The sequence below is a fragment of the Labeo rohita genome, chromosome 5 (genome assembly GCF_022985175.1).
Source record: "Labeo rohita strain BAU-BD-2019 chromosome 5, IGBB_LRoh.1.0, whole genome shotgun sequence".
NCBI lineage: Eukaryota > Metazoa > Chordata > Actinopteri > Cypriniformes > Cyprinidae > Labeo > Labeo rohita.
Window position 1 is genome coordinate 43,515,885 of NC_066873.1, and position 17,910 is coordinate 43,533,794.

At 32.8% G+C, this 17,910-nt stretch overlaps 1 protein-coding gene across 5 annotated transcripts in view; it reads left to right on the plus strand.

Moving 5' to 3' along the window:
- Positions 1-17,910, plus strand: part of LOC127165467 (ras-specific guanine nucleotide-releasing factor RalGPS1) — a 159,409-nt gene that overhangs the window by 12,591 nt on the left and 128,908 nt on the right. For 3 of the 5 annotated variants that reach the window (XM_051110126.1, XM_051110130.1, XM_051110127.1), the window contains exons 2-4: positions 7,467-7,606; positions 14,795-14,899; positions 16,477-16,527. In XM_051110126.1, coding sequence (XP_050966083.1) covers positions 7,550-7,606; positions 14,795-14,899; positions 16,477-16,527 — 213 coding nt within the window. In that variant the 5' untranslated portion in view covers positions 7,467-7,549. Of the gene's footprint in view, positions 1-7,466; positions 7,607-8,265; positions 8,338-14,794; positions 14,900-16,476; positions 16,528-17,910 lie in introns of those variants that run through there. The other 2 variants (XM_051110128.1, XM_051110129.1) reach the window with 2 other exon arrangements.

Below are 17,910 nucleotides of genomic sequence, written 5' to 3' on the forward strand. Positions count from 1 at the left end.
CATATCTAATTTTTATTGATTTATTTATTTAAAATATCAATGTTAGTCATTTTAGCAGTTAGTTGCCAAGGCAAGGCAACTTTAATTTCTGTTTTAGTAATTTTAATACTTAAACATATTTATTTCAGTTAGTCCAATGCAACATTTCTAACGTTGTATCTCTTTTTATTTATTTTAATTTTTAGTCGTTTTAACACTGAACTTTATTTCAGTTAGTTGCCAATGCATTATTTCTAATGTTTTTTTTTTTTTTTTTTTTTGAAACACTTTTTAACAATTTTAACAATTATTTTACTAAAATAAGAGGGATCATACAAAATGCATGTTATTATTTTTTTTATTTATTACTGTCCTGATTATGATATTTTTCATTAAAGATGTTTGTGCTTCATGAGTCTTGTTTGTCCTTAACAGTTAAACTGCCTGCTGTTCTTCAGAAAAATCCTCCACGTCCCACAAATTCTTTGGTTTTCTAGCATCTTTTGTGTATTTGAACCCTTCCAGCAGTGACTGTATGATTTTTAAGATTCATCTTTTTACAATGAATGATTTTCACACCTGGGGGGTGAAAAATTTTGAAAAGGATGAATATGTTTATTATTATTATTATTATTATTATTATTATTATTTTTAAATGTTGTTTAAATGCTATATTGTTCCATTTAGTACTGCCCACTTTTTTTTTTTTTTTGGTTGAATTGCAATATATAGTGTATATCTCTGTATTTACTACAATTTTTTGGATTAAAAACACTGTATTGTTGTTATTATTATTATTATTATTATTATTTTCATTTTCATATTATTGTTCATATTAAAGGGTGTGACAACAAATATGGAGAATCTAACCATGTAGGCTGTGCTATTATGTGCAAAAAAGGGTTAAAATCACATTACATAATACAATGTAATGTTACAATCTTAAAAAAAGCATTTTATATTTGAAGTAAAGTTCAAATATAGTAAACTAAAAGTGAAAATAAATAAAAAACAAAAGCACAGATGAATTGCATTATATTTTGATTACCCATTTGCCGTGGGGCCCGGTGCGGCTGTTTGCCCACGGTCCCTTCGCCGTCCACCATCTTGGATGAGACTTTTTTACTGAGCTCATCACAGTGCATTCTGGGATTACCTTATCCATAAAAATATAAGTTTGATGCTGTCGTAGAATTTGACCAAGAACAGGTCTTAAAAGACCGATAAATACTTCTCATTCACAAGCTCTGAAAACGCACTGTCTTTCTACCTGATAAACTGGTTCTTGTAGTATTACTGTGTCTGATTACTTAACCCTGTTTTGGGCGATACTACTTTTTTTAAAAGTCGTTTCTGAGTCATTTGAATGTGCAGTTCTGTGAAGTATGTTATCTGAACACTGAAGTTTCGTCCTTAGCGTGCAGTCTGGATTGAGTTTGTGTTGGTATCAGAAACATTTCAGTATCATATGAGTCATAAGAGATTTTTTATGCATGCTGTTCCAACTTTCAGTATTGGCCAGAATGTCTGTATTGCTGAATGCTGCTGTAGTGTGTGTGAGAAGAGATCCTGGAGTGAGTTTAATAGAGCTGCAGACTGAGCCGTATAATTACAGCAACTCGCAGCTGCTTTAATGGACGTAAGAGAGAGATGAGGGATAATTAAAGAGATTGAGGGTGACAAAAAGGGGTGTGATTGAACACGATGGAGACAGCTAACACAGCAGAGGGGATGTGTGTCTCAGAATTTGTAGCACCTGATTAGGATCCCAAATCAATTACCTTTTTTTATTTTTTTTTTTTTATTTTTTTTTTTAAACCTTAATTACCTTTTAACTCACTTTGAATAGACAGATCAAGTCTAAACACTTAATATGTGTCATTGATGTGCATGTGTCTGCATGTATCTGCATGACACAAAGTTGTTAAAGTTTAGTTGTTTCTTTTGCAGATTAGTTTATAGATCTTTGAACTGGTCAGGAAAGTATATTATATTATATTATATTATATTATATTATATTATATTGAGCTCGAAGTAGGACTCGGCGATATGGGCAAAAAAATGATCACAATATTTTTTTTCATATCAGTCGATATTGATAATTATCACGATAAATGTCAAATCTCTATTTCTTTCAAGTTTAAAGTCAGATTTTTGCTCCAAAGTAAAAGTTAATTAATTTTCTTTAACAAAATAAATATCTAAATAGAAAAATTAATTTCTGCATGTTCTAATGAGTTGTTTCAAATCAAGAAACAGGTTTTGGGTTGTCTGATAAATGATGATGATGATGATAATAATAATAAAAATAATAATATAATTTTTTTGGTAGTAGCTTGGGGATGCAAAGGAATTTTTTTTATTATCAATCAGTAACATCTGTAAAAATTGTAGCAACCTCAGTTTTATATGATTAAATTTATTCTGACCCAGTAGGCCCGCGGCAGCTACGCTCATTACGGAAACGACGCGGTCGCAACACGCTCGGTTTTTCCAGGCGCGTCCGTGCCGCATTGAGACAATAAATGCATCTTTAGTGAGCTCGCACAGCGCGGCAGTTCACAATAGTATGTTCCTGCACAACCGGGGTCTGCAGTTTCAGGACCGCAGTTCTAGGACCGCATTTCTAAGACCCTATTTTTTTTTGTGACAGCGCCATCTAGAGGACACCTGATTCAAGCATAAAACAAAAACTATTCATTTTTAATCTTTCTTATTTTTAATGTAAGACCTGGTGTGAACTTGCGTTTGAGGCGGTGTCAGCAATCTCCATTTAGCCTATTTAGCTGTGCAAAACAGTTCACTGTTCTGCTGAATGTTATAAACTAGCATTTGTATTCAAATTATCTTACATTTATTAATATACCAATAAACACACTAATTTGTAGCACAATTGTTTTACCGTTTACTGCACTTTATGCGTGTCACACATCAGACGTGAATCGCTGTGCTGCGGCTAATGAACTGAAGTCTCACAAAGATACAAGTCTTTCTTTACAAGAAATCTGAATTTAAAACCAGAATATATATAGAATATATTGACAAAAATTATGTTAAATATTTCGATCGGGTTTCCAATGTTAAGTGTATGTTAAGGGTTAGGAGTTGGTTAGGACAGTAATTCAGTGTATACAGTTAAACAACTACATATTTCTTTAAAATATAATAACATACAGAACTGAATAGCAAGCGCTACTAAAAAGTATAAGAAGCTAATACATACATAAATACAATAAATAAATAAAATAATACAAAAAAAACCAAAAAACTATAGGGTCCTAGAAATGCGGCCCTGAAACTGCAGCCTCTGGTTGTGCAGGAATACCCTTCTCCGGCAGTTTAGCACGATTCAAATGAGTCGCGCTGTTTTGTTCCGCTTTTGGCACATACAAATTATATCGAACATTTATCGAACTCCTCATATTGTTTTATCGAGGAAAATTATATCGCGAAAATTATCGTTATCGAATTATCACCCAGCCCTAGCTCGAAGTAAGGAGGAACAATATTTTTTAATGAAGTGTAATAAAGTAAAAAGTATGCTAGTATGCTTTGAAAGTAATGAAGTAAAAGTTTCCTGAAGTAAAAATGCTGCAAATAAATTGTGATTTGTGAAGGTGAGATTTGTAAATTCTGAATATAATTATAAATAGGTTTCGATATAAACTGATTGATACGATTCAAATATTGAATGGTTACCATAGATTACCATAGTTCCTTCAAAGTTCATTTAAAAAGCAGCTAAATAAATAAAGGCTTTGTTAAAGCTTTCCCATCTTGAGCCTACTCCACTCTACTCTACTCTACTCTACTATAATGTTGCTATTCATATTACAGTGTACTATACTGTAGCAGGGTATATCACAATATACTACTCTTTGCCATACTATGCTATGCTCTACTATGCTCTACTATACTGTACTATACTATACTATACTATACTATGGTGTATTACCGTATACTATACTGCACAATACTATCAGTATTCATATTATAAAATACTATTGTATATTATAATTTTCATATTATAGTGTAGTATACTGTAGCAAAGTATATCACAATAAACTACACTTTGCCATACTATACTATGCTATGCTATGCTATACTATAACATTGCTATTCATATTACAGTGTACTATACTGTAGTATAGTATATCACAATATACTACGCCTTTCCATACTATGCTATGCTACGCTGTACTATACTATACTATGGTGTATTGCCATATACTATACTGCACAATACTATCAGTATTCATGTTATAAAATACTATTATATATTATAATTTTCATTTTACAGTGTAGTATACTGTACTGTAGTATAGTATATCACCATATACTATATACTACCCTATACTATAACTACTCTTACTATTCTATGGTATACTACACTGTAGTATATTACTATACTATACTACACTATACTGTACTGTTGCTAATCATATTATAGTGTACTATGCTGTAGCATAGTATATCACAATATAGAACACTTTGCTATACTATACTATACTATACTATGGTGTGTCGCCCCATATTGTAATAAACAATACTATCACTACTCATATTATAAAATACTATTATATAATTGTTATATTAGTGTACTATAGTATACCACACTGTAGTATAGTATATCACCATATACTATACTATACAATACTACCACTATACGATCACTACTCGTACTATAGTATTCTATAGTATACTACACTGTAGTGTGGTATATCACTATACTGTACTGTACTATACTATACTATACTATACTATACTATACTATACTATACTGTAGTGTGCTAGGTGTATTTGCTGAACGTTTTGCTTAAGGATCAGGCAGGTGTTCATGCTCTGTGTAAACCCTTGAATTGAAGTTCATTCTTCAAGTCTGTATTGTGAAAAACAAAAAAAAATTGAGGCTCCCACTCTGTTGGAGTGGACTAAGTGAGCGGGAGATAAACTAATGTGCGTCTCCTTGGAAACACTTAATAGCTTTCACACCCGCTCTCAGTCCAGATGGCGTCTCAAACGGGTGATGTCAGACAGACTCTGAAAGAGAGCTCGACTGCTGCGCTGGTGATCCACCATAATACTGATGTGTGAGATAGTATTATCAATGACTCATGGGGGATTACAATGGCTGATATTATAGGAAACGCTTTCAGATTATAATCAGATGGCTCTGGTGTGATATAGCTGGAGAGTTTTGGGTTCTGGTGTTGAATGGGTTACAAATAGGAGCAGAGAGAAATGTGAGCCGTCTCCAATTCAGCTGAATCGAGAAGAGTTTGTGCCATCCAGGGTCACACAATGAAAAGCTAACATTATTTAGACCTGCATATATACTAAACACTTTTTTTTTTTCATCTAAATTGTTATGCTTATTCTATAATTTGCCATGCATATAGGCCTAGTTATTTTAAATTAGAAAAGCATGCAAATTGACCTCTCAAATTTATACAACATATATATGTATTATTTAAATATACAGTAGATAAATAACCTTTTTTTTATCCTACATGGAAATGGTTTGAATATTGATCTGATGTAAGTGTTGTAAACATTAAATGGGTTTTTGAAACAAAGCTCTTCTAATAAAGCAACTACTATAGTACAGTGACCTTTGTAGGTTTGCGCCGCCATCTTGTGGTATGGATGAGCGTTACAACAATTTTTTCAAATGTGACTGATGAAAATATTAACTTTCTTGATAGATGTAACAGTTCAAGTATATTATTGTATTTTTATGTATCTCATTAGCAGTCTATGTTTAGTATATTATTTAGTATGCAAAATGAACGACACATCAGACTAATCACTAGCAAGACAAATTATGCTTTTGTTGGTGAAATTAAGGCATGATATTTAAATCAAATGTTTACTTTGCTTTTATAATACTGTTCAGTGAACAGATTTGTTCATACATTAAATACACCCTTCAAAAGTATTTTTAAAGTATGCTTGTTTGTTTTAAATAGATACTTTTATTGATAATTGATCAAAAGTGACAGTAAAGGCATTTATAATGTTATAATAGATGTGTATTTCAAATAAATGCTGTTAATTTAAACTTTCTATTCAACAAAGAATCCTGAAAAGAAAGTGTGTCATGTTTTATACAATAAATATGCAGCAGCACAACTGTTTTTAACATTGATGATAATAAGAAATGTTTTTGAGCAGCAAATCAGCATATTAGAATTATTTCTGAAGGATCATGTGACACTGAAGACTGGAGTAATGATGCTGAAAATTCAGCTTTGCATCACAGAAATAAATTGCATATTAAAATATATTCTAATAGAAACCAGTTATTTTAAATCATAATAATATTTCACAATTTAGCTGTTTTAATTGTATTTTTTATCAAATAAATGCAGTCTTGGTGAGATTTTCTATAAAAACATTAACAATCTTACCACCCCCAATCTTTTCATCCTTGGATTTTAGGAAACTCATATGGCCACTAGAGGTCACCACAGATCCTCTGACTGCTTTGGCAAATTAGACTTAAATCTTTTTATGCAAAAAAGCCATGCACTGTTATAGGGGTTTATATTGATAATATTAGTCAAGGATTCTTGCATCAAAACAAACAAACAAACAAACAAACAAAATTGCATAACAAACACAACAAACTAGATTTTCTGTAGAATTTTCTGAGTGGTGAAACATGTTTATCATAAGATGTCAATATGTAAATGTCGGTCATCATATGTTAATATGATGCATGATGATTGTAGTATCTTTTTTTTCAGTTTAGTGGCTATAAATTCTCTGCTTGGCCTGTTTAAGAGCTTAAGTAAGTCTACATAGAGCATCAAACTTGTTTATTTCAGAAAGGATGCAGCTGACGCTGCTGATGATCCTTCACACTCATAGTTGTTTGTTGATGCATCTCACGTTTTGAAATGTTTACATGTAAAAAGCTCTGTAGTTCAGACTGTGTTATATAAGATCTACTTGATAAAAACTCTCACAGTTGGAGCTGAGTTTAAAAAGCTTTCTTTTACAGCAGCATGTCTGTCATTGTAAATGCAATTTCCCGATTTGTGACCAAAGCGGGGTCATATTGCTAATGCGTTGGCTGTTTCAGATCTCCAACTGAGTGTGGAGAACTTTCCCAAAACCCATTAAGTGTTTTGATCACTCTGTGAGTGATCCGAGAGGATTTCCATTGTAAAATTCACATTCTTTCCTATTTGTTGCGCTCCTTCCCGGCCCGGCGGTTCATCGGTCAGTCAGGTATGCTGGGACTTCCTCGGGCCATCTGGGAAAGAGAGGAAACTGTGTCCCTGTGGAGTTACTTAGTTTTTCTTACGAACACACACTTAGGCCACTAGTCAAAGATTGAACCCAATTCATCTGTAACCGCAAACTCCCATGAAACACTGCATTTGACACTGAGTCAAACTCCTTATTCTCTCTCAAGCTAATGATATTTTATACAGTTTATGTGTTTTAATATTTTAATGTCATTCTCTGTCTGTCTTCAGGTATGGATGATTTGTCATATGTGGGGTCTGGCTGAGGGCCGCTGTTGCCCGGGTGTCTGCACCCCATTGGCTGATTCACCAGCATGTACCGTAGAAACGGCCTATCGGATGGCACCAGCATTAGCTCCGCCTCCTCTGAGGTAACCACTCCTTCTTTCTAAAAATTCCAATTTAATAATGTTTTGAAATTATTAGCGGACAAATAATGATTTACTCATTTGCAAGGGGTCATCATTGAAAATAAAATGCACTAATTTCAGCATTATGAAAGGATAAGATTTATTTTAAGTGTAGGAACTGTGATTAATTATAACAATATCGTTTAGTGACTCATGTACAGGGTTATTATAGTTAACTAAAACCATTAAAAACATTTTCATTACTTGAAATGGCATAAATGTCACTGAAATTAAAATAAGATCTTTTGCTAGTCGCCAAAGCACAATTTCTCATTTTCATTTAGTTTAACTTTCTACTAAAATCTAAAACTAAAACTGATATAAAATGGTTTCTTTACTTAAACAAAGAAAATAAAATAAACTAATAAAAATGACAAAAACACACAACAACATTACTAAAACTTTAACTAAAATAAAAAAAACAACAACTAAAAACTAATTTGATTATTTGAAATAATAAACTACACTATACTGAAATAACACTACTGATCTACTATTATTATTCTGTGTATGTTAACACATTCTGATGATTAAACATCCTAAACGTATTAAAATAATTTAACACAATAAATTACTGAAGCTTGCAAAATTGTGTCATTAACATAATTTACATCACACAGTAGATGATCTTGGGAGTCAGGAGAAGTATATGACAGTGAGCATCTACAATGGCACAAACACCTGTAACACTGGTAGGCAGAAATTTGTATTTTCTATCCATCTATTAATATAATCTAATATATAATCTATATTATCTGTCTATTAATATCTATCTCTAACTCTAGCATTCTCTATTCTTTTTCAATTCTATTTACTTTTTTTTTTTTTTTTTTTTTATAAAAAAAAACCTTCCTACATGTACTATGTTAGACTAGCTGAGAATTGTCTCACACATATTATTGCTCTATTGTTGGTTTTAATTGCTTGTATTGTCCTCAGTTGTAAGCCGCTTTGGATAAAAGTGTCTGCTAAATGACTACATCCGGTAGTGTTGTCAAAAGACAGAACTATTTACATCTGGATCAGATGCATTATTCCTTAAATACTTAAAATGTGGAGACCAAGTATACCATTATAATGAATTCCTCATATATAATGCATTTGCAAAATATAAATAAGGTGCGCATATACCCAAACCCAAAACAGGGCCCAGGTGCAGGAAAAAAAAAAATCAGAAATTGGCAAAGAACAAAGGCAGTTGAAGCGTTGTTGCAAATAAATATTTTTCTATGGAGCAGTGGAGTGTGTGGACATTACGCTTTTGTTCTTTGCTATTTAATGCATTTGCAGACAGTGTAGTTACCTGCATTATAACTGTCATATAGCAGTATATTCACTGTTTTAGAGGAGCGATTTTAATAGAGAATTTATTTTGTTATATCTTGTGCATAATTCACGTCTACTTTTGCATTTGATGTTGATTTAATAGGAAACATAATTGTTACTTATTATTGCCATCAGTGTACCTACTGAGAATTAGAGCCCGACCGATAAAGGACTTTGAAGGCCGATACCAATACAAATATTTATTGGTTTTAAAATCCAATATTCCGATATATCGGACGATTTTTTTTTTTTTTTTTTTTTTTAAATTTAGGAAACGCGCAACAAAACATTAACAGATTTCCCTAACTTTAGTTATTTGTAGTTATTTATGAGTTTTAACTAACATAATATGATAATGCATTTTAAAAAGAAACTTGTTTCTTTTATTGTCACAATTACAATGTCAGCTTGCTTATCCCTTTACCTGCACTTTTTAAATTCTTTCCACCAAGCTACATCAAACCATTTTCAATCATCAGTTGCTGCCTGCCTTCTAAAACCTATTATTTAGCAATCTAAATCCATTATGTGACGCCTTAATGCTGCGGCTGAACGACAGTCTGCAACGCACACTTGGCGTCATTGGATTTCACACACATGTAAAAGAAAAGCTAATTTTTATGCACAAGCTACGTTTGATACTTTTTCTCTGTCTAAATGTTCACTCCTTGCAAGTCTAACTTACATTTTACAATGCAGGGACTGTAACTAGAGATATGCTAGTTATAAATACAGTAATCATTACTTTATTTAGGCAGAATAAGTTCGTTGTGGTTTCCAAGCTCATTAATGTTAACGTTAGCGGTCTTCCACTGATAGTGGCATTAGCTAGCTTTGTGGTTAGCTAGTCTATGATGAGCCATAATTTAGCAATGGATAACGTCATACTGCAAATTGTAAAACATACATTTTCAATATAACAGGCCAAGGAGAGATGATACGTCTCATTGCTATAACTGTCACGCTATTAAAGAAATACTTCAGTCTCATTGTCAAAAGTTAAAAGGACAGTCAGTCAACTACACTGTAACAACGTAACGTAATTACTAGCTAATTCCGCTTCACTCTCGGCTTATTTAACAGCAGCAAAACTGGACATGATAGTCACGAATTTTGTCATGCTTATTTGAGTTAAGAGAACTGATGGGGATGTTCTTTTAATTGTTATTCAAGCAATGTATGTCTCGTGACCAACTCACCATGAACACACTTCACCGATGATCTCACTCGCGGATAACTGGTTCTCTCTGCCCGACTCTGGCTGGATCAGCAGGTTGCAGGATGTGTGGCACGTTATACACGAGTGTTGCCAACAGGGACAGTGTAGAGTGCCCTCTGGTGTACAAACTATACAACGCCAACACTCATGACATGGGACATTTATCGGCCATTATAAATGCCGATACCGATAGTTTGGAAAATGCCTAATATCGGCCGATAATATCGGCCTGCCGATAAATCGGTCAGGCTCTACTGAGAATTTATTGCAATTATTTTAAATTCAGTTGAGGTATCTGACATGATATGACATTAGTTTATCTCATATATGCAATGTCTTCAAGGAGAAATCCACTTACAGAATTACAATTTACAAATAATTTACTCACCCCCATGTCTTTCTGTCTTCAGTCGTAAAGAAATTACGGTTTTTGAGAAAAACATTTCAGGATTTTTCTTCATATAATGGACTCCATTGGTGCACTGATTTTGAACTTTCAAAATGTAGTTTAAATGCAGCTTCAAAGGGCTCTAAATGATTCCAGCCGGGGAAGAAGGGTCTTATCTAGCAAAACGATCTGCCATTTTTTTTCGGAAAATAAAAATTGGTATACTTTTAAAGCACAAAAGCTTGTGTAGCACAGGCTGCGGGATGCGCGTTCACGTACTGTTGAATCAGGTCGAAAGGTCACGCCGATTGTAGGCGAACTACAGACCCAGTGTTTACAAAGCGAACGTGCAAAGACTAAGAAAGTGCAAGAAAATCAAACGCTGTTTACAAACAATAAGGTACAATGATGTCGGACGATTCTGAAGTTGTAGGACAAAATAAGATGGAGTTTTTCGCCATACTCATACTCTGCCGCCATACTCTACACAGACGATGAACTTAGACGTGATTCGTAGTATAGTGATGGGAAGTTCGGATCACTTTACCGACTCTGACCTTTGAGTCTTTTCATTCATTTTGTTAATTTTAGCAAAATATAATTAAAATGTTACGTGTTACTTCCCTAACACATCTAGAGCTTACACAAACATTGATCACGCTACAAACAAGACAAAAATATAATGCTATAAGAAACAGAAAAGATGCATTCATTGTTTACCTGGGTCTTTAGTCTATGATTAGCTCACCTCACCTCTTATCTGACAAGTTTTCGGGTTTGAGTCATTCGTTCATCACGTGACAGCCCCATAAGATGAACGAACGAATCAGAAAACCCGAAGACTTGAAACAGGTGAACTAATTCCAGTACAGAACCTAACAGGATGTTGCGCATACACGACTGAATGAATCACTCCCCGAGATGAACGAATCGTTCAAGACTGACCCATCACTAATTTGTAGTATCGTAAACGTGCATCCCAGAGCCTGTGCTACACAAGCTTTTGTGCATAAAAAGTGTACAAATTTTTATTTTTGGAAAAAAATGACAGATTGTTTCGCTATATAAGACCCTTCTTCCTCAGCTGGGATTGTTTAGAGCCCTTTGAAGCTGCATTTAAACTACATTTTGGAAGTTTAAAATCGGGGCACCAATAAAGTCCATTATATGAAGAAAAATCCTGAAATGTTTTCCTCAAAAACCATAATTTCTTTACGACTGAAGACAGAAAAACATGAACATCTTGGATGACAAGGGGGTGAGTACATTATTTGTAAACTGTTGTTCTGAAAGTGGACTTCCCCTTTAAGAGCAATATAAGCTATAATATGTTGTTTTTAGATAAATCGCTCAGAGGGTTTTTACCAATTAGTTGGACAGACTAGGTTATCTATTTGTACTAATCATGTTATGTATGATATACAGTGGTGGCCAAAATTTTTAGAACACTAGTATTTCAGGTTTAAAATCATTTTAAGTCAGTTATTTCTATGTTTTGCTGTAGTGTGTTAGTTGGAAATATCAGTTTACATTTCCAAACATTCATTTTGCCATTAATTGTAATACTCCAGTGAGATTTTTGTTTGTACAAGGAGTCTGACAACAGCCAGTGCTCCACACAGACATCTGATCTCATCATCATCCAGTCTGTCTCTGGAATGACATGAAGAAACAGAACAGACTAAATCCAGAAGAACTGGCAGCGTCTCCAAGTTGCTTCAAGAAACCTACCTGCAAAGCTGCCTGAAAAACTATGCGCAAGTGCACCTAGGGCAAAAGCTGCTTTAAATGCAAAGGATGGGTAACACCAAATGTTGATTTAATCTAGTTAATACAAGTTAATTGATAAAGAAAATCTATTTATGACACTATTTATGCACTCAAAGCATTTTGGAGATGTTGCCACAGTTCTTCTGGATTTAGTATGTCTCAGTTTGTTGTTTCTTCAATTCCAGACAGACTGGATGATAATGAGATCAGATCTCTGTGTGGAGCACTGGCTGTTGCCAGACTCCTTGTGCAAGCAAAGATCTTACTGGATTATTGCAATTAACAGCAAAAGATAGAAATAACTGACTTAAAACCATTTTTAGCTAGTGAAAATACTAGTGTTCTAATAATTTTGGCCACCACAGTATGTATTACCATCATTTTGCTTCTCAGCCATAACATAAAAATAACAATTGTTTGTATATAATATAATATAATAATGTAATATAATAATAACGTCTCTGAAATTATAGAAGAATCAACACATTTCAGACTTGCCAAAACATAACAATCTTGACACACGCGTGAAAGGCATCAGTGCACTTGCTGTCCTCACTTACGTCCTCTGCAGGGCGGCTGTTGTTTGATGGACAGTTTATGGGTTTGCAGTGGAGCATTGCATTGCTCTAATGAGTGTTTGACCCTGAATGACAGGCGGTGGAAATGAGGTAATGCCTCCCACTCCTCTCCTCATTTCCATTGCCAGCCCTTTCCTCACCTCTGTTCACCTCTCATTACCCGACCCACAGCAGCACCATCAACCTACGGCCTGCCCAGCTCTATTGTCTAAAAACTGACGTTGTTCCTCCACTTACAAAAGTGCCATGATATTAGATGCTACTGCTGTTAAAATGTTGTACATTATAGGTATAAACAGGATTAAAATTGTAAAGAATGGCGTGTGTAAGTGCTACTGAAGTGGAGATTTATGGCTCAGTGTAGCCGTAAAAAATCATTTTGAGAAAACAGCCTTTAAAAATATGTATTGTAATTGAAATCTATTGACACAAATAGATACAATGCTATAAAAAGAAACACTGAACAGTGTCCTTTGGGTATTTTCTTTCCACTTGTCTGAACAAACAAACATAGACATTGCCCTACCCTGCACATATGGTAATAATTTAGTTTGTGCAGTTCTTCAAAAAATGTCTTAAAAAGTCTTACATTTGAGCTTAAAAATCCTGCAGAAACCCTGTTTGAAAGAAAACTCTTATGTGCACCAAAGCTGCATGTATTTGATTAAAAATACAGTAAAAAGTAGTAATACTGTGAAATATTATTGCAATTTCAAATAGCTGTTTTCTATTTCAATATAATACAAAATGTAATTTATTCCTGTGAATTTTCAGCATCATTACTCCAGTCTTCAGTGTCACATGATCCTTCAGAAGTCATTCTAATATGCTGATTTGCTGCTTAAGAAATATTTCTGATTATTATATTGCATGCGTTGTATTCTTGTGGAATTATTATTTATTTTTTTTTTTTCAGAATTCTTTGATGAATAGATTAAACATTAAATTAATCTATTTGAAATGGGAATGTTTTGTAACATTGTAAATGTCTTTACTGAAACTTTTTGATCAGTTTAATGCATTCTTGCTGAATAAAATAATACATTCCTTTAAAAAAATCTTATTGACCCCACATTTTTAAATACCTTAATGATAAATAATTGACTTGAAATGTGGTTGAAATGTTCTGTACCTTCAAAGTCTGATAAAATCCATGATATTGTAATTATTGTTGGGTTTTCCGCTGTGCATTTTTATGGCAATACCGCGGTTCTTTTTTCAAAGCCTCAGCACTTTTTAATAAAAAATACCCATGTTTTTGTCAATCATTAATTGACTTAAAAGATTCTGTAACGTTAACGTCTAATAAAATCCACGATAGTCTCCAAACCTCAGTTTTCCATTGTGCATTTTTATGGTGATACCACAGTACTTTTCTGTAAGGCTCAGCTGTTTTTTTTATGTAGTTTTTGGACATTTACACGTCCAATGCACAAAATCATAAGACTTTTGCCCATATGCTCACAGACGTGTCCTCGTTCAGATGCTGTTATCATCAGATCAAAGATCGTTTCAATCAGGATCCAGGAACGTTTTCATGGTTTTTCCAGCGCTGGCAGTCGTCTCATGAGAAACATATACCACGTCTGCCATGAGAACCTCACGCTAACACAACTTCGCTTTTCCATGGAAAGAACTGTGCTGATTTTTTTTTAATGATCGGTCAATACAGGGCCACAGCAGAATAAATGAGGATAATTTAGTTTAAGAGAGCAAATGTGGTCGATTTCGATTTTTTAATTAGTTTATGATTAGGCATTGTTTGCATCCCTCTCTTTTCTCTCTTACTGTTATGCATTTATGAGCGTCTGTAATATTTCATGCTTGACATGTTGGTATCTTCATATTATATCCTTTGTCATATTCAGGGAAGCAACAGCTCTGTGTCTGTGGACGGCCCGGGCGCTGACTACGCAAAGAGCTACGATGCTGTCGTTTTTGATGTGCTGAAAGTGACGCCAGAGGAGTTCGCAGTGAGTAAAACTGTCAGCGTTAAAAATGAAGCATTCTCTAGTGGAAAACTAAAGCTGCGCTTGGTTCTACATCGTTTATCTTGTCCCGTAATGATGCAGTCTTATTAGTAGCAGTCCTGGTCAGTAGGGACCTTTCTGTGTGGAAACTCTAGCTCTGGTCCAAACCGAGTGAGCAGCATCCTGACTGACATGGAGCCTCATAAGCTATATAGTGAAATAGTGAGCGGCTCCTTGTGCCACATCGCTGTGGACAGTGAAAGGGAAAATGGTTGTGGAACAAAGACTGTTTTAAAAAAAGGTCATTACTCACTGTTGTCCTTCAAAGAGTTTGATGTTGCTAAGGGAACATGTTTTAACCAGTCTTAGCTGTTCGCTCAGCCCAGTCAAGCGAACTTCTCTTGGCTGGTTTTATAAGGGTTTTGGGCACGTACAAGTGAAGACAAGTTTAAATCAGCTAAGGCCAATGAACCAGTTTAGATGAGTTACTGTAGGCTTTTCCCCAGCTGGAATTATTATTATTATTATTATTATTATTAATAAATAATTGCTTAATTATGTTTGCAAATTAATTGAAATAAATAATGTATTTTAATTTTAATGCATTTGTTTTAATGCATTGTAAAGAATTTTTTCTTTTTCTTTTTCATTTTCTTTCTTTTTCATGAAGCCAAGAGTAATGAACCTGTTAAAATGGGTTTTGACTTATAATTAATGCATAAGTATGGGTGTTTAGGTTGTATTGTTGTTATTATTATTATTATTATTATTATTATTAATAATAATAATAATAAATAATTGCATTATTATATTTGCAATGTTTATTTATGTTTTTATTTGATGCCAAGACTAATGATCCTGTAAAATTATTAAATGCACTGAAAATAGTTGTTGTATTCTTTTCTTCTTGTTTGTAAATACATTTTATTATTGTATATATTTTATTTTATATTTTAAAAAAATAAACAAATATATAAGACTTTTTTTTAATTATAGAAAACAATTATAATTATTTATTTTTTATTGTATTTATTTAATACATTTGAAATCAATCCTTGTCCTTTTCTTTGAATTCAAGGACCTTATGTAAATAAACGTAATCAGTAAAAGATGCATGTGATGCGGCCATCCTGTAATGATCCTACTTTTCAGAACAGTCTTTGCATCTTGAGTGCCCTTATGACACCTTTATATGCTGTCTAGGTAGGCAGCTCACTAGGATTTGGGACACAGCTGCTGATATGTGATGCATAATAACTTCTCAGAATAGTTTAACGTGATTTACAATAGGTGAGTTAGCCTGATTGCGGGATTTGAAGGAGTCTTTTACCCATAATTCACTTGCATCAAGGTCTTTAGACTTCTAAGGAACTTGGAAGTACCCCTTTGAACCAAGTTCTTTCACTGTGGTGTTTTTTTTTTGTTGTTGTTTTTTTTTATGGTGAATTGTTTTCATTCATTTTGTCCTTTGCCATAATGTTCGCTGTAACTTAGTGCTGGAAAATGAGCTCATGGCTGTGATTACTCACTCTCATTCTGAGCGATGAAAACGTGGTTTTATTTTTGTCTTTGTTTCTTAGAGCCAAATTACCCTGATGGATGCCCCCGTGTTTAAGGCCATACAGCCAGAGGTAAGACAGAGGTCAAAATGTTTTGAGCCAGAAATCTTGTAGACTGGAGAACACTTCATATTGTCACACTGTCACATTATAGACTTTTATTTTATTTTATTATTTTATTTTAATTTTAGTTTATATTTTAATGTTTAATTTTTGCCAAAATACACTGTGTTATACTACTATTTCTGTCAGTAAGATTTTATTTTATTCATTTTTATTTTATTTTTGCTAAAATACACTGTGGTGTGCTACCATTTTCTGTCAGTAGGATTTGATTTTATTTTGTTTTGTTTTTGCTAAAATATACTGTAATTCTGTCAATGAGAATTGTGTTGTATTGTATTTTTTTAATGTTTGCTAAAAAATACTATTTCTGACAGTAAGAATTTTGTTTTTATTTTTTTATTTGTATTTTTTTTTTCATTTTTGCTAAAATACACTGTGTTGTACTAGTATTTCTGTCAGTTATTTTATTTCATTTTATTCTATTTTATTTCATTTTGCTAAAATACACTATTACTATTTCTGTCAGTAAGAATTTTATTTTATTATTTTATTTTATTTATTATTTTATTTTATTTTCGCTGAGTGAGTAAGATCAGTAAGACTTTATTTTGTTTCATTTTTGCTAAAATATACTGTATTTCTGTCAGTAAGAATTTTTTTATTTTATTTTATTTTTTAATTTTTGTTAAAATACACTGTTTTACAATTTCTGTCAGTGAGAATTTTATTTTATTTTTTACATTTTTGCTAAAAAAAATACTATGTCTGACAGTAAGAATTTTATTTTATTTTATTTTTTCATTTTTTGTATTTTTAATTTTTCTTTTTAATTTTTGCTAAAATACACTGTTGTTCTAATATTTCTGTCAGTTATTTTATTTATTTTTTTATTTTTCATGTTTGCTAAAATGCACTGTGTTGTACTAGTATTTCTGTCAGTTATTTTATTTTATTTTATTCTATTTTATTTAATTTTTTTTTAGATTTTTGCTAAAAATACTATTTCTGTCAGTAAGAATGTTATTTTATTTTATTATTTTATTTATTTTTAATTTTTGCTAAAATACACTGTGTTGTACTACCATTTCTGTCAGTTATTCGTTTTATTTTATTTTATTTGACTGGCATAGCTGATGATTTGTTTATTTATTTATTTATTTAGTTAGTTAGTTAGTTAGTTAGTTAGTTAGTTTTCAGTCCTGGGTGATGATTGGTCACATTTCCAATTGTTCTAAAATGCATTGTATTATCCTACAATTTATAACTTATTTATACTTCATAATCACACTATTGCCCATTTAACATGGAAACTGCAGAGCAGACTCCATAATCATTTTATCTGCATGTACACATTATTTCAGGATTACCTCATAGTCTCAAATAAGAGGT